This window comes from Staurois parvus, unplaced genomic scaffold, assembly GCF_062004578.1.
Source record: "Staurois parvus isolate SC_StPar_1 unplaced genomic scaffold, SC_StPar_1.0 ptg000449l, whole genome shotgun sequence".
Taxonomy (NCBI): Eukaryota; Metazoa; Chordata; class Amphibia; order Anura; family Ranidae; genus Staurois; species Staurois parvus.
Genome location: NW_028318245.1, coordinates 4,702,914 through 4,727,650, shown reverse-complemented (window position 1 = coordinate 4,727,650; position 24,737 = coordinate 4,702,914). Strand labels below are relative to the sequence as shown.

Sequence of the window (24,737 nt, the reverse complement as noted above, 5' to 3'; positions counted from 1 at the left end):
CAGGGGTCATGTGGCGTTGAGATCTGTGCGCCACGTCTACCGCACCCTGACCAGCCATTGTTAACAGCATTTGTTCCAGGACGTGCAACAGAGGAATGACGTCGTTCATCCCATAGTCCTGCCGACTCACGAATAGCGTGGCCTCCTCAAAGGGCCTGAGCAAGCGGCAGGTGTCACGCATGAGCTGCCAATGGCTGACATCTAAGTTACACAGGGGAGTACCTTTATCCGCTTGTAACATCAGGAAATCGGTGATGGCCTTTCGCTGCTCGTAAAGGCGGTCTAACATGTGTAGGGTTGAATTCCACCTTGTTGCAACGTCGCAGATCAGGCGATGCTGTGGAATTCCGTTCTGCCGCTGCAGCTCAATGAGGGTGTTCTTTGCGGTGTAGGAATGGCTGAAATGCATGCACAGTTTACGTGACATTTTAAGGATGTCTTGCAGTGGGATGGTGGATTTTAGGAACCGCTTGACAACCAGATTGAACACGTGAGCCATGCATGGCGCATGGCACAACCTTCCTTGACGCAGAGCAGACACCATGTTCTTTCCGTTGTCAGTCAACATGGTTCCGATTTTTAGTTTGCGCGGAGACAGCCATCTGTCGATTTCTCTGTTCATTACACTCAGCAGTTCCTCCCCTGTGTGACTACGTTCGCCAAGGCATACCAGGTGCAGCACAGCGTGACACCGTTGCGCCCTGCACATGTGATATGCCGGTCGGGTAATGGGACTTGGCACGGGGGTGGCGGCTGAGGACACGGCGGAAAAAGAGGTGGTAGAGGCGGACATGCTTGCTGGACCAAGGATGTGCAAACGTGGAGGCAAAAGCGTCGTGACCTGTCCAAGTTGCTGGTGCGGCTGTGCCGGCACCACGTTCACCCAGTGGGCCGTAAATGACATGTACTGTCCCTGACCGTAGTTACAGCTCCACACGTCGGCGCTGCCGTGCACTTTGGCAGAGACCGACATGCTCAAAGACTGGCCCACCATCTCTTCTACATGTGAATGCAGGGCTGGCACTGCCTTTTGGGCAAAGAAATGACGGCTTGGCACTCTCCACCGCGGCGCGGCACAAGCCATCATTTCTCGGAAAGGTGCTGAGTCCACCAGTTGGAAAGGGAGGGACTGCAGCACCAGCAACTTGGACAGGAGGACGTTCAGCTTTTGCACCGTCGGGTGCGTGCTCGCAAACTGTTGTCTCTTGGATACGGATTCCAAGAAAGACTGTTGACGGAATCCGAGAAGAGGAGTAGCAGGAGAAGGAGCATCTGAACGAGCGGAAGATGCCAACGAGCGACAACTCCCCTCAGCAGAGGTGTTGGAGCCTTGACTGGCTGATAGAGGGCGATTGACGACGTCGGGTGACGGAGCAAGTAACGGAGCGGGTGATGGAGCGGGGGCTGGGGCAGGCAGAACCGCCGTATGTTTATCACGGTTTTCCCAGGCCACCGAATGGTGACGCTGCATATGCTGACGCAACGCTGTAGTCCCAACATGGGCCCCCTGGCCACGCTTGCATTTCTGGCCACATAGTCGACATACGGCTACGTTTACTTCCTCGGGCGGCTTGAGGAAAAATTGCCACACCACCGAGTAGGAAACTTTGCCCCCGCTACTCTTCACTGGCTGACTGCTACTTCCTCCGTGCGCACCGGCACCACTACTGGCCGTGGTGGTAGGCTGCAGTGGAGCTGGTGCTCTACTCCGTGGACGTTTGGCTCCACTGACACTGATGCGACCCTGCTGCTGTCTCCTGGGCAACCCACCGACTGTTTTGCTCGCTGCCAAGCTGCCACCCTCTTCTCCTGATGATGCGGAAGAAATTGCCTGATGACGACGAGGCTGCCAAGTGCGATCAACCTCCTCATCATCAAGTAGGGTCTCCGCCTCACTACTAGCCCCCTCGGCTGCGTCTGGGTCAGAAGACAGACCTGTCTCTAGACCGGCTACCGAGCCACTCTCCTCGCCAGTACTTGTTCGCTTGGCTGCTGAAAAGGCCGATGTCTCCCCCCGTTCCTGACCGCCCTCTGTTAGCTCTTCCTCACTGTACAGTGGGGCTGAGCCCACAGCATGCGATACTTCGCTTGGTGAGGGAACAGCAAAGGACAGGGGCAGGTAGAGGACACGTGATTTCAGTGGGCTTGCTCCCGGGCCATGCCAACTAACGGTTGTGTCTGACGTACCCACCGACCGTTGGCTGTAGGTGTCAGAGGTGACCTGGGAAGAGGAAGACGACCGAGCCAACCAATCAATGACGGCAGGGTTGTCGGTGGAGACACGACCGCTGGATGACACCGGGAGCACTGGCCTCTGGCTGCGAATACTGCTGCCTCGACCCCTTCCTCTGCTGCCACGTCTGCTCGCTCCTAAAACATTGCCTCCTCTGCCACTCCTCTGCATGTTGTCTGACATACTATTTAATTCAACGATTAGGTGTCCCTGAGTAACAATTCTCTGGCACTCAGTAACAATTCTGTCTGTCCCTGAGTATGAATTCTGTGGCCCTGAGTAACAATTCTGTGTCTGTGCGAGTAACAATTCTGTGTCTGTGCGAGTAACAATTCTGTGTCTGTGCAAGTAACAATTTTGTGTCTGTGCGAGTAACAATTCTCTGGCACTCAGTAACAATTCTGTCTGTCCCTGAGTAACAATTCTCTGGCACTCAGTAACAATTCTGTCTGTCCCTGAGTAACAATTCTCTGGCACTCAGTAACAATTCTGTCTGTCCCTGAGTATGAATTCTGTGGCCCTGAGTAACAATTCTGTGTCTGTGCGAGTAACAATTCTGTGTCTGTGCAAGTAACAATTTTGTGTCTGTGCGAGTAACAATTCTCTGGCACTCAGTAACAATTCTGTCTGTCCCTGAGTAACAATTCTCTGGCACTCAGTAACAATTCTGTCTGTCCCTGAGTAACAATTCTCTGGCACTCAGTAACAATTCTGTCTGTCCCTGAGTAACAATTCTCTGGCACTCAGTAACAATTCTGTCTGTCCCTGAGTAACAATTCTCTGGCACTCAGTAACAATTCTGTCTGTCCCTGAGTATGAATTCTGTGGCCCTGAGTAACAATTCTGTGTCTGTGCGAGTAACAATTCTGTGTCTGTGCAAGTAACAATTTTGTGTCTGTGCGAGTAACAATTCTCTGGCACTCAGTAACAATTCTGTCTGTCCCTGAGTAACAATTCTCTGGCACTCAGTAACAATTCTGTCTGTCCCTGAGTAACAATTCTCTGGCACTCAGTAACAATTCTGTCTGTCCCTGAGTATGAATTCTGTGGCCCTGAGTAACAATTCTGTGTCTGTGCGAGTAACAATTCTGTGTCTGTGCAAGTAACAATTTTGTGTCTGTGCGAGTAACAATTCTCTGGCACTCAGTAACAATTCTGTCTGTCCCTGAGTAACAATTCTCTGGCACTCAGTAACAATTCTGTCTGTCCCTAAGTAACAATTCTCTGGCACTCAGTAACAATTCTGTCTGTCCCTGAGTATGAATTCTGTGGCCCTGAGTAACAATTCTGTGTCTGTGCGAGTAACAATTCTGTGTCTGTGCAAGTAACAATTTTGTGTCTGTGCGAGTAACAATTCTCTGGCACTCAGTAACAATTCTGTCTGTCCCTGAGTAACAATTCTCTGGCACTCAGTAACAATTCTGTCTGTCCCTGAGTAACAATTCTCTGGCACTCAGTAACAATTCTGTCTGTCCCTGAGTATGAATTCTGTGGCCCTGAGTAACAATTCTGTGTCTGTGCGAGTAACAATTCTGTGTCTGTGCAAGTAACAATTTTGTGTCTGTGCGAGTAACAATTCTCTGGCACTCAGTAACAATTCTGTCTGTCCCTGAGTAACAATTCTCTGGCACTCAGTAACAATTCTGTCTGTCCCTGAGTAACAATTCTCTGGCACTCAGTAACAATTCTGTCTGTCCCTGAGTAACAATTCTCTGGCACTCAGTAACAATTCTGTGTCTGTGCGAGTAACAATTCTGTGTCTGTGCAAGTAACAATTTTGTGTCTGTGCGAGTAACAATTCTCTGGCACTCAGTAACAATTCTGTCTGTCCCTGAGTAACAATTCTCTGGCACTCAGTAACAATTCTGTCTGTCCCTGAGTAACAATTCTCTGGCACTCAGTAACAATTCTGTCTGTCCCTGAGTATGAATTCTGTGGCCCTGAGTAACAATTCTGTGTCTGTGCGAGTAACAATTCTGTGTCTGTGCAAGTAACAATTTTGTGTCTGTGCGAGTAACAATTCTCTGGCACTCAGTAACAATTCTGTCTGTCCCTGAGTAACAATTCTCTGGCACTCAGTAACAATTCTGTCTGTCCCTGAGTAACAATTCTCTGGCACTCAGTAACAATTCTGTCTGTCCCTGAGTAACAATTCTCTGGCACTCAGTAACAATTCTGTCTGTCCCTGAGTATGAATTCTGTGGCCCTGAGTAACAATTCTGTCTGTGCGAGTAACAATTCTGTGTCTGTGCAAGTAACAATTTTGTGTCTGTGCGAGTAACAATTCTCTGGCACTCAGTAACAATTCTGTCTGTCCCTGAGTAACAATTCTCTGGCACTCAGTAACAATTCTGTCTGTCCCTGAGTAACAATTCTCTGGCACTCAGTAACAATTCTGTCTGTCCCTGAGTAACAATTCTCTGGCACTCAGTAACAATTCTGTCTGTCCCTGAGTAACAATTCTGTCTGTCCCTGAGTATGAATTCTGTGGCCCTGAGTAAGAATTCTCTGGCACTCAGTAACAATTCTGTCTGTCCCTGAGTAACAATTCTCTGGCACTCAGTAACAATTCTGTCTGTCCCTGAGTAAAAATTCTGTGGCCCTAATAACGTTTCTGTGGCCCTAAGTAACAATTCTCTGGCACTGAGTGAAAATTCTGTCTGTCCCTGAGTATGAATTCTGTGGCCCTAACTAGCGTTTCTTTGTCCCTAAATAACGATTCTGTGGCCCTCATTAACAAGTCTGTGTCCCTGAGTAATGGTTCTCTGTCCCTAAGTAACTTCTCTCTGTCCCCAATTCTCGTTTCTGTGGCCCTAACTCTGTCCCTGTCCCTAGTACAGAGCGGTCTGCCTCTGTTCAATGACTGCAGGCAAATGAAGATTTCCAAAATGGCCGCTATATATACCTCGACCATTACACAGTGCTGGCTGACTGGCTGCTGATTGGCTGATGCGATCACATGTCGTTGAGGAATGCATTATGGGGCAGCGCGCCTTGTCTGCGCGCCTTCCCCGACATCCCCGCTCCGTCGCCGCACATGTCAGCCGCCATTTTCGGAAAAATTTCGATTTGCGCGTCCGAATTAGGCTGTTTTTCGGATTCGGCACGAATCGAAATTTTTCCGATATTCGACTCGAATTCCACTTCGGATACTTCGATTCGCTCATCTCTAGTTGTGAGGTTTACCGCAATTAGTGATAACTGGGATGATATTTGGGACCTTCTCTTCCATTCCCTGGTTTCTCTAAGGAACCATCTAGTTCCATTTAAAATGGTACATAGGGCCTATTATACTCCTTATAGACTTCATAAAATGAAACCAACACACTCTCTCGAGTGCTGGCGCTGTGGGTGCACTGCGGGGGATTTTACACATGTTTTGGCATTACCCAGCTTTATCGGATTTCTGGAGAGAGGTGATATCCCTATGTAATAAACTGACCTCAGTTCCACTACAACCTACCATAGCGGTATGTTTATTAGGATTGGTTGGTAATCTCCTACCTACTGTGGCTGAGCGCACCATGGTTAGCCTACTTTTGTTCTATGCTAGAAAAGCTATTGCATTAAAAAAAATCTGCTCCTCCATCTCTTATAAACTGGCAAATTATCATTAATTATCCGCTTCCAGAATGTAAGGACACTTCTATCCACAGAGTATGGTCCAAATGGTTAGCCAAACCTTCCACTGCCTCTGACATTCCGACAACCTGAGTAGCTTATTGTACCTCTAAGACGTCCCCGTATACTCTCCCGGTTCCAAGGACGACATACATTACACAACTTATATTACAACTGGACATTCCTTCAGGTAATAGCGGTGACCATCCAGGCATCTATGATAGTTTTTCAGATAGATTTTCTATGTTACCTTTTCATTTGTACAGTTGTGTTCAAAATAATAGCAGTCAGACATCACTAACCTGATCAATCACTGTTTTTGGTAGAAATGATATTTCTACATGGCAAATAATTTACTAGTAGGTGTAGTAGAGTAATAGAAATCCAACAGACCCAACAGTCATGACATGCATGCTGCTTATTCTGTGTAATTGAATCACTCATTGAAAGGGGCATGTTCAAAATAATAGCAGTGTGGAGTTCTAATAGTGAGGTCATTTGCTGCCTTCCTTCCTTAAATAAGGGCAATAATTGCCACCTGTTTTTCAAAGAATGAATGACCTCACTAATAGAACTCCACACTGCTATTATTTTGAACATGCCCCTTTCAATTAGTGATTCAATTACACAGAATCAGCAGCATGCATGTCATGACTGTTGAGTCTGTTGGATTTCTATTACTCTACTACACCTGCTAGTAAATTATTTGCCATGTAGAAATATAATTTCTACCAAAAACAGTGATTGATCAGGTTAGTGATGTCTGACTGCTATTATTTTGAACACAACTGTACATACACACATATATACATACATACATACACTGCTCAAAAAAATTAAAGGAACACTTTAATAAGAGTGTAGCATCAAGTCAATTAAACTCCTGGGATATTGATCTGGTCAGGTAAGTCGCAGAGGGGGTTGTTAATCAATTTCGGCTGCTTTGGTGTTCATGAAATTAACAACAGGTGCACTAGATGGGCAACAATGAGAAGACCCTCGAAACAGGAATGGTTTTACAGGTGGAGGCCACTACATTTTTTTTCCCCAACTCCTCTTTTCTGACTGTTTTTCACTAGTTTTGCATTTGGCTAGGGTCAGTGTCACCAACTGGTAGCATGAGGCCATACCTGGACCCTACAGAGGTTGCATGGGCAGTCCAACTCCTCCAGGATGGCACATCAATACGTACCATTGCCAGAAAGGTTGCTGTGTCTCCCAGCACAGTCTCAAAAGCATTGGGGGAAATTCCAGGAGACAGGCAATTACTCTAGGAGAGCTGGACAGGGGTGTAGAAGGTCCTTAACCCATCAGCAGGACCGGTATCTGCTCCTTTGTGCAAGGAGGAACAGGATGCCAGAGCCCTACAAAATGACCTCCAGCAAGCCACTGGTGTGAATGTCTCTGACCAAACAATCAGAAACAGACTTCCTGAAGGCCCGATGTCCTCTTCTATTGGGCCCTGTGCTCATTGCCCGGCACCATAGAGCTCGATTGGCATTTGCAATTGAACCCCAGAATTGGCAGGTCCGCCACTGGCACCCTGTGCTTTTCATAGATGAGAGCAGGTTCACCCTGAGCACATGGGACAGACGTGAAAGGGTCTGGAGAAGCCGTGGAGAACGTTCTGCTGCCTGTAACATGGTTCACCATGACCGTTTTGGTGGTGGGTCAGTGATGGTCTGGAGAGGCATATCCATGGAGGGACGCACAGACCTCTACAGGCTAGACAATGGCACCCTGACTGCCATTAGGTATCGGGATGAAATCCTTGGACTCATTGTCAGAACCTACACTGGTGCAGTGGGTCCTGGGTTCCTCCTGGTGCACGACAATGCCTGGCCTCATGTGGCGAAAGTATGCAAGCAGTTCCTGGAGGATGAAGGAATTTATACCACTGAATGGCCCCCACATTCGCCTGACCTAAATCCAATAGAACACCTCTGGGACAGGGACGGACTGACCATTGGGGAACTCGGGCACTGCCCGAGGGCCCGGGGTCAGTAGGGGGCCCCATGAGATGTCCCTGGTACCTTTCATAGGCTGTTTTGGGTGTGGTTTGAGTGTGGGTGAGGACACAGGGGCCCCATGATCCCCTATTGCCCGGGGGCCCCATGAGTTGTCAGTCCGCCCCTGCTCTGGGATGTCATGTTTCGGTCCATCCGACGCTGCCAGGTTGCACCTCAGGCTGTCTAGGAGCTCAGTGATGCCCTGGTCCAGAGTTGTTGCAATGAAATGGTAAAGTTGCTAAACTGTTCAAGCATTAAGGTTTGTTTTTACCTTTCATCATGAAGGCGTTAAAGCAGCTTTTCTCAACTGGTTTTCAGTTGTGGCATCCTTTAAAAGTATGGAAAAAAAAGTCTAAATGTAAAAGTTACTTATCAATTCACATTCAGATACGTACTTACAAACAGCCACAGATTTGCCAGAACAATCCCACTTTGAACTTTGTTATCCCACACTAAGCACGTCCCAAGAAGACAACGTGAGGTGTAAAGCCAGCCATAGATGGTTTGAATCTCGGCTGGTTCAGCAGGGACCAGCTGAGATTTGAACCATATATGGGCTGAATCAGGGGCGGACTGACAACTCATGGGGCCCCCGAGCAATAGGGGATCATGGGGCCCCTGTGTCCTTGTTCAAACTCAAAAAAGCCTATGAAAAAGGTACCAGGGGCATCTCATGGGGCCCCCTACTGACCCCTGACCCTCGGGCAGTGCCCGCGTTTCCAAATGGTCAGGCCGCCCCTGGGCTGAATGTGCCCAAGACGATCAATCAACTTTGGTACAATCAGCCTGTCGGATTTTATATGCAACTAGAAAAGCTACAATTTCTGGGGAAATTGTGTGAAGTGTTCTTGCCTCCACCAGTAGTCTACAACTGGAGTGGACGGAGTAACTGGGTGGAGTGGCTTGAGTAACTGTTGTGTGGTTGGAGTGGCTGGAGTAACTGTGAAAAGGTTGGACTGGGCAGAGTAACTTTATGGAGTGGGCAGAGTAACTGTGTGGAGTGTTTGGAGTGAGTAAAGATAGTAAACATTACACTAACCAATTGATTGATCAAATTTAAAAAGTGCACATGGCAAGCTCGATAAAGTGAGAAATGCATTTCAACTTTTAATTATCTATATAGCACATTTAATTGCAATGTTGTTGCCCAAAGTGCTTCACAGTTACATTAAAACATACATTTATAAAAACATTAGCAGCATTATCACCTCAAATACTCTCTACTGTAGAAAACTTATTTCCAAACCTTTAACCAGAAGCCGGCCAAACTGTCACATATTCAAAATGAGATTTCAAATAGGGCAGAGAAGAGCGGTTAAATACAAACTGCTCCAAATTGCTCACTTCACTGACGTCTTTAAACGGTCGTAGTTTTAAAAACTATAAATCCCACAGTGAAGAGCTTTATATTGTTAGAATCACAAGACCCAGACCTACATTTTGATGCATAGTATGTCTCTGAAATATTAAAAATGAAGGCACAGTCGCAGTTTAGAAATTGCCCTTCACATTTGAGGTAGCTAGAGTGGAGTTTCAATGAATGTCAATGGGCGGCGTGAGTTGCAAACAAATGGTCATATTGTGAAAACTATCAGGACTATGGTTTAGCCGTGGACATTTTTAGTGGCAGCAGGGATAACTGAACGTTTTGATATAAGATATGTGTAGGTGGGCTTGAAAATGAGGGAGTGATGGCAGTTTAGAGATCATGTCCTGATTTTTCAGCTCACACTAGCTTTTGTCAGCTCCCACTCTAGTTTTGAACATTCCGCCATTCATTCCTATGGAACCAATTTCACCACAAAAACGTTGATATTTCGTGAACCATTCGGCGAAACGTTCCACAAAGTAGTATATTACTGTGTATGTAGTGTAAAAACTGTGGGAGGAGTTAGGGTGGTAAATTTGGCTATAATAATAAGAATATATATGTGAGATAACAGTAAGTGGTCTGCCATACAAGAACACTTAATAATCACTGGGTTCTCTTAGCAGGGACAGCTCCCTGTGTTGATGGGGGAACCCGTGGTTGCAGGAAAGAAAATCACAACATCTATGTCTGGCTTAAGGTATCCCTAGTGTCTGGTACTCAAGGCACTTGACCCTGATCTCTGCTCCCCAGGTCCTGACACTGCATTGTCCGCACTTTCAGTTTTGCACTGTTAGCTCTACTATGAGCGGACTGGCAACTCATGGGGCCCTCGGGCAATAAGGGACCATGGGGCCCCTGTGTCCTCACCCACACCCAAAAAAGCCAATGAAAGGTACCAGGGGCATCTCATGGGGCCCCCTACTGACCCCGGGCCCTTGGGCAGTGCCCAAGTGCTCGAATGGTCAGTCTGCCCCTGAGCTCTACTGTCCCAGTTGCTCTTCAGAGCTCAGATTTGGTGGCCTTAGCACTCAAAAATGGCAGACACCTCTCAGGACAGACAGCTGAGGGACCCCCATGCTCTTCACAGACACTGCTGTGTCTCTCATGCTGTCTAGTGCAGTAGTGGGCAACCTTTTTTTTCAACTGAGCCAAATCTCACCAAAACCACGATTGAAATTTATTTTGAGAGCCACATTTTTAAAACTGAAAATACATCCCCCATATAGTAATTCATCCCCCATAGTAATTCATCCCCCATATAGTAATTCATCCCCCATAGTAATTCATCCCCCATATAGTAATTCATCCCCCATAGTAATTCATCCCCCATAGTAATTCATCCCCCCATATAGTAATTCATCCCCCATAGTAATTCATCCCCCATATAGTAATTCATCCCCCATAGTAATTCATCCCCCATATAGTAATTCATCCCCCATAGTAATTCATCCCCCATATAGTAATTCATCCCCCATAGCAATTCATCCCCCATATAGTAATTCATGCCCCATAGTAATTCATCCCCCATATAGTAATTCATCCCCCCTATAGTAATTCATCCCCCCTATAGTAATTCATTCCCCATATTGTGTCAATTCACTTACCTTTGCTCCGTGCGTTCCTCTCGCCGTGTTCCCGCGCCGTTCCGGTCTTCAGGGCGAACTGTGAGAGGAGAGGAGTTCGTCACGCTGCCCTGCCTACATCCTGACAGCCAATGTTTGCCACGCTCCGCGAGCCGGATTAAAAGGTCCGCCGGGCCGTAGTTTGCCCATTGCTGGGCTAGCTGCAGAGTCCTGACTTTTGGGGCGGCCGCCCGAGAGGAGGGAGGGGAGCGGGCGCCCGGCACACAGAAGAGCCGCATTAAAGTGTGCAAAGAGCCGCATGTGGCTCGCGAGCCGCGGCTTGCCGACCACTGGTCTAGTGCATGGCTTCATAGAGCACATGGGGCTTTTTAATAATGTTGGCAATTTGCTGGCAATCACCTACTCTCCTCTCTTTTAGGCGCACCCTGAAAACCCACCTCTTCAGGGAAGCCTACCCAGCCCCCTGCTAAGTGCTGATCTCCTCCACTCCTCCTACCACTCCATCCCCCACAGCTTTTCCTCCTGTACAACTATCCCCCCCCCAGATTGTAAGCTCCCAGGGCCCTCGAACCCCTCGTGTATCGCATTGTATTGTTGTTGTACTGTCTCATGTATTGTCTCCCATTGTAATGTACAGCGCTGAGCGAACTGTTGGTGCTTTATAAATACTGTATAATAATAATGTTAGCTGTGTAAAGTCATGTTAAAAATGTGCGTTTAGCTGTTTTTTCGTGTTTGCGGTTTTTAAGTTTTTTTTTTTTATTATTATTATATAGGATTTATGGCACCAACAGTTTGCTCAGCGCTACAATATAACGGGAGACAATACAGCAACAATACAGTTCAATACAAGAGGGTTAGAAGGGCCCTGATCCTTGAAGCTTACAATCTTAAATTAAAAAAAGTCCAAAAACGCTGGTTTGCTGCTATTTACTGCTTTTTTAGCGTTAGAGCATTTTTACAGCTAAAAAACTCCTCTAGAAACCCACTAGCTCTGGGGGGTTTTTTACCAGCCAAAAAACGCCCCTGCCAAAAAACGCTGATTACAGTCTATGTGTGCGCGGACACACAGGAAAACATGCTGGGGAGTTTACTGGCTGTAGAAAAACCCATCAAAAGCCAAAAACAGCCGCTGTAAAAACGTCCCGTGTGCATGAGGACTTACCCAGCAGCAAACAGGAAGACCCCCAACCTCAGCATCAGAGAAGCTCCTCAGCAGCCTAAAGCGCAGGACTGCATGAGCAAGGTATTCAGTCTCCCTTTGAGCACCACTGCCCCTCTGTCCTCCAACAGTTGCCAACATTTCAAAAATTTTACAGTTTCACTTTTTTGCTGTGCATCCAGCTAGTCATTGTCGGCAGTGTGACATAAAAGTGACATAAATGTACAGATTTGAGTAGATAAGATGTGACCTGTAGAAAATATGACAATGTAATCCTAAATGTAGTTTCAGTCCTTGTCATTAAAGAAATAAGGTATTCAGAGACAGATGGTCTTCAATTAGCATCTGAAGGGACTAGCTTCCTCTGGAAGTGGCACATGGGTGCTAATAAGATGTTGTCACCTATACGTATTCAGACTTTGCCATCTTCCTGAAGCTGAAAAGACACCAGGGGGGTCTCCGACCTGTCTAGGGAGCTCTAAAAGAATATACATAGATCAAAGGAGTATGTTTTATCCCTCATAAAAGCTAAAATATTAGTTGCAGAGAGATGAAAATACTTCCTTCTGATGGGGCATTCTGTGGGCCACATCGGCATATACAAACTATATTTGTGGGCTATGCAGAATGCCAGGAAAATGCAGAAAATGGTTATGTGGCGCTGCAGTGCGATAGCGGAACAGTAATTGGTACTGTCGCGATCGGACTGATGCACTGGTGTTGGAAATTCAGTCCCCGACTTGGTGATTCAAGCCGGTCTTGGTCCAATTGACTTTGGGCAGTTCAGCACCCAGAACAGCCTGTGGGCGGGTACAGGAAAATCCCCCAGGGTCAACTTGCCAAGAACTAATGTCCCGCCTACGTCCATATCCCCATAAATTGAGGACTCTGACATTGAGACATTGTGATTCGTATGGAACCAGTTCGATTTGACTGACGGATTGCTGACTCTCCCTGACTTGCTCCAGTTGCAGGATAGGTCTTAGTAAAAGTTTTATCTTGGTTTTTTATTCCCTTTAATTTTATAGTGAATAGTCTATGTGTGTCTTCTTGTATTTTTTGTATTTTCTGTAACTTTTTATACTTTGTACATATTTTATGCACTGCCCACTCTCGGGATATTAAATCTTAAAATTAATAAGTGACTTCAGTGTATTTAAGCACGGGCTCATATCTCCGTAGAGATTAGATTGTATTGTATGTTAGTGCCTTTATATGATCGGTCAAGCTCATTGCTAATCTGTATGCAATTGCACTGCGTGTTGGCAGATTGCGTGCAGATTGTAAAAGGTAACAGATCTGCAAGATGGAGATCTGTATGTGTGTGGTGTCCCAATAGACCGTTCTGTGGATAAACTGTTGGGTGGTGGCCAGCTACCGTTTGTGGTGTGTCTGGTGTGGGGGTGTGAGGACAGTGGAAGAGTGATTAACACCAGGGTTCTGGCTTGTAGGATAGCTGGAGGGATCATAGAATGGTGTTTGATTGCTAAGCTGCTCCTCAACTCTAATTAGTGCACCAGATTCTATGTGAGATTTGTATCTGCCAGTGTGTGTGGTCGACCAGCTGGATTGGAGTGGAGTCTCCCTCCGGTGGTGGCCAAGAGGTAGTGCGGGCTGTGAAAGTATATCACAGCTGGTCTTATATACGGTTTTATATATTCAAAGTTAAGTTCCCCTTATTCCCTCTTACCCCAAGTCATGGCCGCACATGCGCGCCTCGGTTAGCTGGTCACTGTGGGTGTGGCGTGTGGGTGAATCCGTGACAGTTGGTTCTCTGTTCAGCCAATGTCTGAGCTAAGGACAGATGGATTCCAGGATGTAACTGCTACATGAATCATCTGCCCTTATTTAAGATGGCCCCTGCCAGAAATGCCAGGTGGTTTTTCAAAATGATTTAACAAAATAAAGCCTGGAGAAATGGATGGATTGGGGGGGAGTTTGTTTTGAATATTAAAGATTAATTATATAGCATTTTTGGTTTGTGGTGCTCAGATGCAGAGCAGTTCCACTTTAACATATGAGGACAATGATTAATGTTACAATGGTTATTGATGTATATAATATAACAGGAATCTGCCGCAACTCAGCTCTCAGTGATGGAAAACATAGAATGCAGTTTTTATACTCGCAGCAAGGTGATGATCTTACTTATGGTGATTGAAACGAACAGACAGGAAGTGATGTAATTTTCAGACAGGAAGTTCCGGGTGGGAGGTGAGTCAGAAGGAAGAAGAAAGGAGACATTGTAGAAACTGGCATCAGAGGAGGTAATAAAATATTATTTTATATTTACACCAGATACATCCTAAATATAGAACCATTTATCCAACCGTCCATCCAGAGCCTCTGGTTTATAGACCGGATACATCCTAAATATAGAACCATTTATCCAACCGTCCATCCAGAGCCTCTGGTTTATAGACCTGATACATCCTAAATATAGAACCATTTATCCAACCGTCCATCCGGAGCCTCTGGTTTATAGACCGGATACGTCCTAAATATAGAACCATTTATCCAACCGTCCATCCGGAGCCTATGGTTTATAGACCGGGTACATCCTAAATATAGAGCCATTTATCCAACCATCCATCCGGAGCCTCTAGTTTATAGACCGGATACGTCCTAAATATAGAACCATTTATCCAACCGTCCATCCGGAGCCTCTGGTTTATAGACCGGGTACATCCTAAATATAGAACCATTTATCCAACCGTCCATCCGGAGCCTCTGGTTTATAGACCGGATACGTCCTAAATATAGAACCATTTATCCAACCGTCCATCCGGAGCCTATGGTTTATAGACCGGGTACATCCTAAATATAGAGCCATTTATCCAACCGTCCATCCGGAGCCTCTAGTTTATAGACCGGATACGTCCTAAATATAGAACCATTTATCCAACCGTCCATCCAGAGCCTCTGGTTTATAGACCGGATACATCCTAAATATAGAACCATTTATCCAACCGTCCATCCAGAGCCTCTGGTTTACAGACTGGATACATTTTAAATATACAATCATGTATTTATTTTTCAGGGTTGTTGATTCTCCAACTGTCCCAGGTCCAGCAGGACTGTCCTGGAACTCTAGTTCCTGGAGCCCATAGATCTGGCTTGTGTGTTAGAGCTAAATTCTGGATTTAATGTTCTACATCTAAGAAGTCACCCAGAAGATCATTGAGCTGCTGACAGGAGAGGTGAGCAGTGCCGGGAATTCTGGGACATTCTCCAGTAACAGACAAGGGATGTGTCTGGATGGTGACTGTATCATTGTGTGTGTCAGGTTCCTATAAGGTGTCAGGGTGTCACTGTCTATTTCTCCATGGAGGAGTGGGAGTATTTAGAAGGACACAAGGATCTCTACAAGGACGTCATGATGGACAATCAGCCGCCATTCAGTTATGTAAAAAAAGAAAACAATACAATTAGCTTGGAGGAGAGGCTATTGGACCTCACCCTGGAGATCATCTACCTGCTGACCGGAGAGGTGAGGAGGCTTCTCGGAGGTCAAATGACATCACTCTTATCTCTATTATAAAAGATCATTATATTCATGATATTATATGTGTTTCTGTATAATACAGGACAGTGTGCTAGTTAAGAAGACATCTGTTGAGAATAATACAAATAACAACTTGCTCACAAAACTGAAAGAACGACAGAACCCCATAAATGTTTCTTCACTTCCCTTGCAAACCCTTAAACGAAACACCAAGAAAAAGATTCTAGAAGTCACCAAGAAGATCATTGATCTGCTGACAGGAGAGGTGAGCAGTGCCGGGAATTCTGGGACATTCTCCAGTAACAGACAAGGGATGTGTCTGGATGGTGACTGTATCATTGTGTGTGTCAGGTTCCTATAAGGTGTCAGGATGTCAGTGACTCTGAGGAGGAGTATTTAGAAGGACACAAGGACCTCTACAAGGACGTCATGATGGACAATCAGCCGCCCCTCACATCACCGGGTAAGAGGAGACTTTATTGTAAAGGAGAGAGCAGTACGGAGGGTCCACCTAGATCCCCCATCATCTGATAAACACATAGAAACAATGGATTCAGTCAGTGTGTGTTTCCTACAGATGGATCCAGTCATGGGAACTCACCACAGAGATGTCCCCGTCCTCTGTATTCCCGGGATTCCACACAGGAAGGTCACACCATCCCTCACCATCATCTGGCAGATGGGTCCAGTAATGGGAACCCACCACAGAGATGTCCCCGTCCTCTGTATTCCCGGGATTCCACACAGGAAGGTCACACCATCCCCCACCATCATCAGGTAGATGAATAGAACACAAAAGTGACTCTAAACTGTGTAAGATTATACTATTCTCTAATCTTATTGGTCCTCAAAATTTAAAGATATTTTCCTTTTATTGGATTAGCACAAAGAACAGATGTATGTGAAACTTGAGGTTAAAGAGGAAGAAGAGACTGTGAGTTATGAGGAGTCTACAGAGGAAGTAGGGATGATGGTGACAATCAAACAAGAAGAACCCTCTTTAGATATTAACCCAGGTGTGTAATCAACACTGAATATAGAAACTGTTCATGTATGTACTGTAGATTGACAATTGAGGATCTATGAACCTTCACAACAAGTAATGTGATCTCTACAAGGACGTCATGATGGAGAATCAGCCGCCCCTCACATTACCGGGTAAGAGGAGACTTTATTGTAAAGGAGAGAGCAGTACGGAGGCTCCACCTAGATCCCCCATCATCTGATAAACACATAGAAACAATGGATTCAGTCAGTGTGTGTGTTTCCTACAGATGGATCCAGTCATGGGAACCCACCAGAGAGATGTCCCTGTCCTCTGTATTCCCGGGATTCTACACAGGAATATCACACCATCCCTCACCATCATCAGGTAGGTGGGACTGAGCATGTAGACCTAAAATGTACTCATAGCCATGAGATGACATTCTTCTATGTAACTTTGTGTTCCTCTGTATAAATTTATTCTATCCTCTTTGGGGTTTAGGGTGAAGAACTGAAATACATCAAAGTTGAGGTTAAAGAGGAAGAAGAAGAGACGTTGGTGAGTGGAGATCAGCAGTCTATGGAGGAGGGGGAGATGGTTGTGAAAAGTAAGCAGGAGGAATCTTCTCTACATATGGACACAAGTAAGTCACAAACACGAAATGCAGAAACAGTTCACATTTTTATTTTACTTTTAAGTATACGATTTAATAGGTTAAAAAATCTTTAAATTGAAGGCAGAAACCCATATAAAGCTTTGCAGCATTTTCTGAAACATTAAGAGGATTTTTTCCTGATCTCAAATGGCAATCATAGAACTCCCCGATTCAACATTCTACCATGTTTTTCCGACAAAAAATTAGTCTTATTTTTTCTGAGATGCACTAGTAAATCGGTAAAAACCATTGCCTGCGACATCCTATTCAAAGGTTTTAAAGCTCTTCTGCAAAGAATCCTTTCTGTATTTAGAAACACACAGAATGTGCTGCCCATGTTTAAGAACTTCACATCCTTCACTAAGGAAAGGATTAATAAACCCTAACTGTAGACAGAACATCATTGAAGTACCTACCCCACAACCTAACATTCCCAAGAAATGTGGTAGAGGTGTTGTGGGCCATATGATATAGAAATCTCCAGTCTCCCCCTGTAGTCTTTGTATTTACCATACTGCCCAATGTAACCAGCAAATGAGGTAGATACTTTATACTGTACACCATATGAAAGGTCCATCTCCATTCCTTAATATAACGTCATGTTCCCAACAAATGAGGAGGAGATACTGGACACCATATAGAAGGTCCATCTCCATTCCTCAATATAACGTCATGTTCCCAACAAATGAGGAGGAGATACTGGACACCATATGAAAGGTCCATCTCCATTCCTCAATATAATGTCATGTTATTATTATTACTACGAGTTTATATAGCGCCAAAGGGTTTGCTCAGCGCTGTACAATAGGGTACAATAAATGTATCCATCTCCATTCCTCAATAGAACGTCATGTTCCCAACAAATGAGGAGGAGATACTGGACACCATATGGAAGGTCCATCTCCATTCCTCAATATAATGTCATGTTCCCAACAAATGAGGAGATACTGGACACCATATGAAAGGTCCATCTCCATACCTCAATATAACGTCATGTTCCCAACAAATGAGGAGGAGATACTGGACACCATATGAAAGGTCCATCTCCATCTGCACCTAATACGATGACACAGGTCTGTGAAGTTGGTAAAAGTGACATCAAATGTTTGACTCCTGAATACAAGACTGGAAGAATTCTTCAAACCCTTTTTTAAACCTTTCTTTCCAACAGATGGACTCTGTGTACGGAGTGTGGATACCTCAGAGGGAGATCTTATGTTGTTTCCAGATGATGAACAAGATAACGGGACAGAACAACGTTCTCCAAGAACAAATTCCTTTGGTCAAATAATACATCACAGATCTTACTGTTTGGCAACATCAATGGATCCCTCTAACCCTGAGGAATCCTCTGATCATTCACCTACTATGATGTCCGATATTCATCTAATATCTAACAATGTGGATAGACCAACAGATCCATCTAATCCCAATGAGACTTCTTTGTACCATGAAGGAGTTCATACAGTAGACAATTCATTGGCCTGTTTGGAGTGCGGGAAATGTTTCACTGACAACAGAGCACTTCTTAGACACCAGAGATCTCACACACATGAACATCCTTCTTCCTCTTTGGAGTATGAGAAGTTTTCTACTAAGAAAAGAAAATGTCCTACACACCAGACAAAGGACATAAATGAACATCCATTTTCCTGTTCAGAGTGTGGGAAATGTTTCAGTAGGAAAGGAAAACTTGATATACACCAGAGAATCCACACAGGTGAACGTCCTTTTCTCTGTTTAGATTGTGGGAAAGGCTTCACTAAGAAAGAAAAACTTATTACACACCAGAGAATTCACACAGGTGAGCGTCCTTTTCTCTGTGTAGAGTGTGGGAAAGGCTTCACTAAGAAAGAAAAACTTGTTACACATCAGAGAACTCACACAGGCGAGCGTCCTTTTTCCTGTTTAGAGTGCGGAAAATGTTTCACTCAGAAAAATATCCTCCTTACACACCAGAGAATTCACAAAGGTGAGCGTCCTTTTTCCTGTTCAGAGTGTGGGAAATGTTTCACAGAGAAAGGAGGCCTAATTAGACACCAGAAAACTCATACACAAGAGCGTCCTTTTTCCTGTTCAGAGTGCGGAAAATGCTTTAGTCAGAAAAGAATCCTGCTAATACACCAGAGAATTCACACGGGAGAGCGTCCGTTTTCCTGTTCCGAGTGCGGAAAATGTTTCACAGAGAAAGGAGGCCTTCTTAGACACCAGAGAATTCATACACATGAGCGTCCTTTTTCCTGCTCCGAGTGTGGAAAATGTTTCATTGTGAAAGAAAAACTTCTTAGACACCAGAGAATTCATACACAGGAGCGTCCTTTTTCCTGTTCTGAATGCGGAAAATGTTTCACTGAGAAAAGAATCCTCTTAATACACCATAGAATTCACACAGGTGAGCGTCCTTTTTCCTGTTCAGAGTGCGGGAAACATTTCACAGAGAAAGGAGGCCTTCTTAGACACCAGAGAATTCATACGCATGAGCATCCTATTTCCTAATCCAAGTGTGGGAAACGTTTCAATGAGAAAACAACATTTCGTATACATCAGAAAAGTCACACAGGTGAGCCTTCTTTCAATTGTTGAGTGGGGGAAATGTTTCATGCAGAAAAGAGACCTTTCGACAAACAGGAAAATTTACATGGACTAGAGTCTAGCTTTCTGTTTTGAGTGTGGGAAATGTTTCTTTCACAATTCATCAGGGTGAATATCTTTTTCATGATCAGAGTGCGGAAAATGTTTTTCTTGGAAAGAAAGCCTGGTTGGAAACCACAAAATTCACTGATGTAGTGAAGTAAGATACAAAGTCAGTTCAAACCATTTTCTGTAGAATTATATTCTACAGCTCTTCCATCAAAGAATCCTTTCTGTATACAGGAGGTAAACCCTATTTCCTCCAAAAAAACACAGTCCGTGCTGCCCTGAATCCCGACAGAGAACTTTACATCATCCAGTAAGGAAAAGGTTATGAAAACTGAACTGTTGACAGGAAAAATATCATTGATGAGCCTACCACACGTTCCAACAGTCCATACAACAGCGGCGAAGGTATTGTACATAATGTGATATACAGATCTCCAGTCCTCCCCAAAAGAAAGGAATCTTTCAATTTACCACACTACCCAATGTTCCCAACAAATGCTGTACACCATATGGAAGGTCCATCTTCTTTGCTCAATATAACGTCATGTTCCCAACAAATCAGGAGGAGATGCTGGACACCATATGAAAGGTCCATCTCCATTCCTCAATATAACGTCATGTTCCCAACAAATGAGGAGGAGATACTGGACACCATATGAAAGGTCCATCTCCATTCCTCAATATAACGTCATGTTCCCAACAAATGAGGAGATACTGGATACCATATGAAAGGACCATCTCCATTCCTCAATATAACGTCATGTTCCCAACAAATGAGGAGGAGATACTGGACACCATATGAAAGGTCCATCTCCATTCCTCAATATAACGTCACATTCCCAACAAATGAGGAGGAGATACTGGACACCATATGAAAGGTCCATCTCCATTCCTCAATATAACGTCACATTCCCAACAAATGAGGAGGAGATACTGGACACCATATGAAAGGTCCATCTCCATTCCTCAATATAACGTCACATTCCCAACAAATGAGGAGGAGATACTGGACACCATATGAAAGGCCCATCTCCATTCCTCAATATAACGTCACATTCCCAACAAATGAAGAGGAGATACTGGACACCATATGGAAGGTCCAGTGGTTGAGCCCCATTGATTTAGTTATTGATAGAATTCTTATCTGAAGAGCTGAGGATAATTTTGGAATGCTTGACTTGGTTGGTTGTTTTGTTTGTTTTTTTTGCTGTATACTCCAATGTTCACCATTGTCACGTAGTTGTCACTGGATTCGGTTCAGGTGGACCTATTCTTCACTTTGAGGGTAATGTAACGTATGCTTCAAACTGTATTGGTTTTTGGACTACTTTGGAAATTGTACTTATTTTTCTAATAAACCATTGCTTTCTAATAAATGGTCTCCAAGAATGGGGGGTGGGGATTTGATCTGAGGTATAATAAGTGTGTGACAATAAAAGAATGAGAAACGTGTACACATGTGCATTTTGTTTTCGATACATTTTTTGGACGAAATTTAGATTTTTGGAGATTCGGGCCTATCTGAATCTCCGAATGGATGTAGTAGCATATGACAATGAATCTGAAAATAGTTACGGTGAAATTAACAAATGCATTTGTTTCATTTGGATGACGTCACATGATGTGATAGTAGTTTGGGCCCATGGGGAAATGAATTCAATTTTTTAATTCGTTCGACGATTCAGATATCGAGTGGATTATGATATTGAATCCACCTGAAATATCGAATTCTCAAACTAATATATAGAAATCTTCCGAAAAACCTGCTAATTATTTCAAATAATTATTATTTCAAATTCAATGGTCCACCCGGACCATTGAATATATGGATCGAATACTGAAGAGATATAATGAATTCTGAAAACGAATAAGAAATGTGATGAACCGAGATTCTTCAATGAACGAATGCATCCAAAACTACAGAAAAATTTCTGGCATGTACATGTCTGGTGATGTGTATGTTAGTGATGCTAATAAAAGCAATGCAAAAGTATGGAGATATATATACAGTATATATTGTGTGTATTGCCTAAAGTATTGTCCCCGCCCTCCATATCATGTGATTCAAGTGTTCCAATCCCCTCCACATCATGTGATTCAGGTGTTACAATCCCCTCCATATCATGTGATTCAAGTGTTCCAATCCCCTCCAAATCATGTCATTCAGGTGTTCCAATCCCCTCCATGGACACAGGTGTATACAATCAAGCCCCTAGGCATGCAGACTGCTTCTACAAACATTGGTGAAAGAATGGGTCGCTCTCAGGGGCTCATTGACTCCAAGCGTGGTCCCGTGATAGGTGGTCACCTGTGCAATAAGTTCATCCGTGACATTTCCTGGCCACTAAATATTCCACGTTCAACTGTTAGTGGAATTATAACAAAGTGGAAGCAACTGAGAACAGCAACTCAGCCACCAAGTGGTAGGCCACGTCACATGACAGAGCGGGGTCAGCGCATGCTGAAGCGCACAGTCCGCAGAAGTCGGCAACTGTCTGCAGAGTCAATAGCTAAAGACCTCCAAACTTGGTGTGGCCTTCAGATGAACCCAACAACAGTGCGTAGAGAGCTTCATGGAATGGGTTTCCAGGGCCGAGCAGCTGCATCCAAGCCTTACATCACCAAGTGCAATGCAAAGCATCGGATGCCGTGGTGTAAAGCACACCGCCACTGGACTCTAGAGCAGTGGAGACGTGTTCTCTGGAGTTATCAATCACGCTTCTCTGTCTGGCAATCCGATGGACGTGTCTGGGTTTGGCGTTTGCCAGGAGAACGGTACTTTCCTGACTGCATTGTGCCAAGGGTAAAGTTTGGTGGAGAAAGGATATGGTGTGGGGTTGATTTTCAGGGGTTGTGCTTGGCCCCCTAGTTCCAGTGAAGGGAACTCTTAAGGCGTCAGCATGCAAAGACAGTTTGGACAATTTCATGCTCCCAACTTTGTGGGAAGAGTTTGGGGATGGCCCCTTCCTGTTCCAACATGACTGTGCACCAGTGCACAAAGCAAGGTCCATAAAGACATGGAGGAGCCAGTTTGGGGTGGAGGAACTTGACTAGCCTGCACAGAGTCCTGACCTCAACCCCATAGAACACCTTTGGGATGAATTAGAGCGGAGACTGCGAGCCAGGCCTCCTCCCCCGACATCAGTGCCTGACCTGACCTGACAAATGTGCTTCTGTAAGAATGGTCCAACCTTCCCATAGACACCCTCCTAAACCTTGTGGACGGCCTTCCCAGAAGAGTTGAAGCTGTTATAGCTGCAAAAGGCGGGGCCAACTCAATATTGAACCCTACTGACTAAAACTGGGGGGCCATTACAGGTCATGTGCGTGAAAAGGCCGGCTGACCAATACTGCGGGCATTAAAGTGTATATCTGTATATACATTGTTATATTGATGTGATTCAAGGACAAAACATTTTTCATTGTCTACATTTATACGAGGTATATTCTTTGTGTAATTTTGTATACAAAATAACAGAATTCTACGCTATGTAACATACGGTATATAACATAGACTACAATATTGCAGGGGATCAGACTATGTAACGCACACACACACAGGAAATAATGTAATGCGGAAAGAGGAAGTGATGTCACACAAACAGGAAGTAGTCTCAGAAGGAGAGTCAGAAGGAAGTAGAGAGGAGACATTGCTGGAACTGGCAGCAGAGGAGGTAATAGGATTTTATTTTAAATGTACACCCAGTAACCCACCATCATGTCCGTCCTCTTCCTCCTCCGTCACTGTGATGTCCGTCCTCTTCCTCCATATTTACTATGATGACAGTTATGGTTTATAGACCGGATACGTCCTAAATATAGAGCCATTTATCCAACTGTCCATCCAGAGCCTCTGGTTTATAGACCGGATACATCCTAAATATAGAGCCATTTATCCAACTGTCCATCCAGAGCCTCTGGTTTATAGACCGGATACATCCTAAATATAGAGCCATTTATCCAACTGTCCATCCAGAGCCTCTGGTTTATAGACCGGATACATCCTAAATATAGAGCCATTTATCCAACTGTCCATCCAGAGCCTCTGGTTTATAGACCGGATACACCCTAAATATAGAGCCATTTATCCAACCGTCCATCCAGAGCCTCTGGTTTATAGACCGGATACATCCTAAATATAGAACCATTTATCCAACCGTCCATCCGGAGCCTCTGGTTTATAGACCGGATACACCCTAAATATAGAACCATTTATCCAACCGTCCATCCAGAGCCTCTGGTTTATAGACCGGATACATCTGGATCAGATGGAGAAGATCAGACTAAATATCTCAGGTCCTCCAGTGACTTTAACTAATTCTTGGTGTCCTAAGAATCTGTGTTGTATATCAGAGCTGAGTGCTGGATTTACTGTTCCAGTACTTGGACATGTGGTAGGCGGAGCAATCTTCTGCCCAACAGGATCTCCATAGTTCCTGCAGCAGTAGGAGACAGTGGCTGGACACAGACTTCTGCAAAGTAAGTATCATATGACTCTTTTAGGATGGAGGGAGGTAAAGCTACAGCATCAGGAGATGCACAAGCTCTGGTTGTGAAATGTGATTATCTGTAATTATAATACAGTACTGCTAACCGCTAATGGAAAAGGAGGTTTCTGGGAAGTCTGTCGACGATGTTTTTTTTACAGAAGAACATAACAAAGTGGAAAAAATATCTGGAGATCCATTACCACCCATCAGCCGTCTTCAAAGGACATCACCCATCACAGTGCCTCCACCTCACTGCCTGACAACAGAGGGAACCAGTGCCAAGAAGATTCTAGAAGTCACCCAGAAGATCATTGATCTGCTGACAGGAGAGGTGAGTGGTGCTGGGAATTCTGGGACATTCTCCAATAACAGACAAGGGATGTGTCTGGATGGTGACTATATCATTGTGTGTGTCAGGTTCCTATAAGGTGTCAGGATGTCACTGTCTATTTCTCCATGGAGGAGTGGGAGTATTTAGAAGG

General features: G+C 44.7%; 1 protein-coding gene across 1 annotated transcript in view; it reads left to right on the top strand.

The window, feature by feature from the left end:
* Positions 1-21,217, top strand: part of LOC149453408 (uncharacterized) — a 66,648-nt gene extending 45,431 nt beyond the window's left edge. The window contains 1 exon segment of the mRNA XM_089688574.1: positions 18,788-21,217. Within this exon segment, the coding sequence (XP_089544700.1) occupies positions 18,788-19,708 (921 nt within the window). The 3' untranslated portion in view covers positions 19,709-21,217.
* The last annotated feature ends 3,520 nt before the right edge of the window (positions 21,218-24,737 follow it).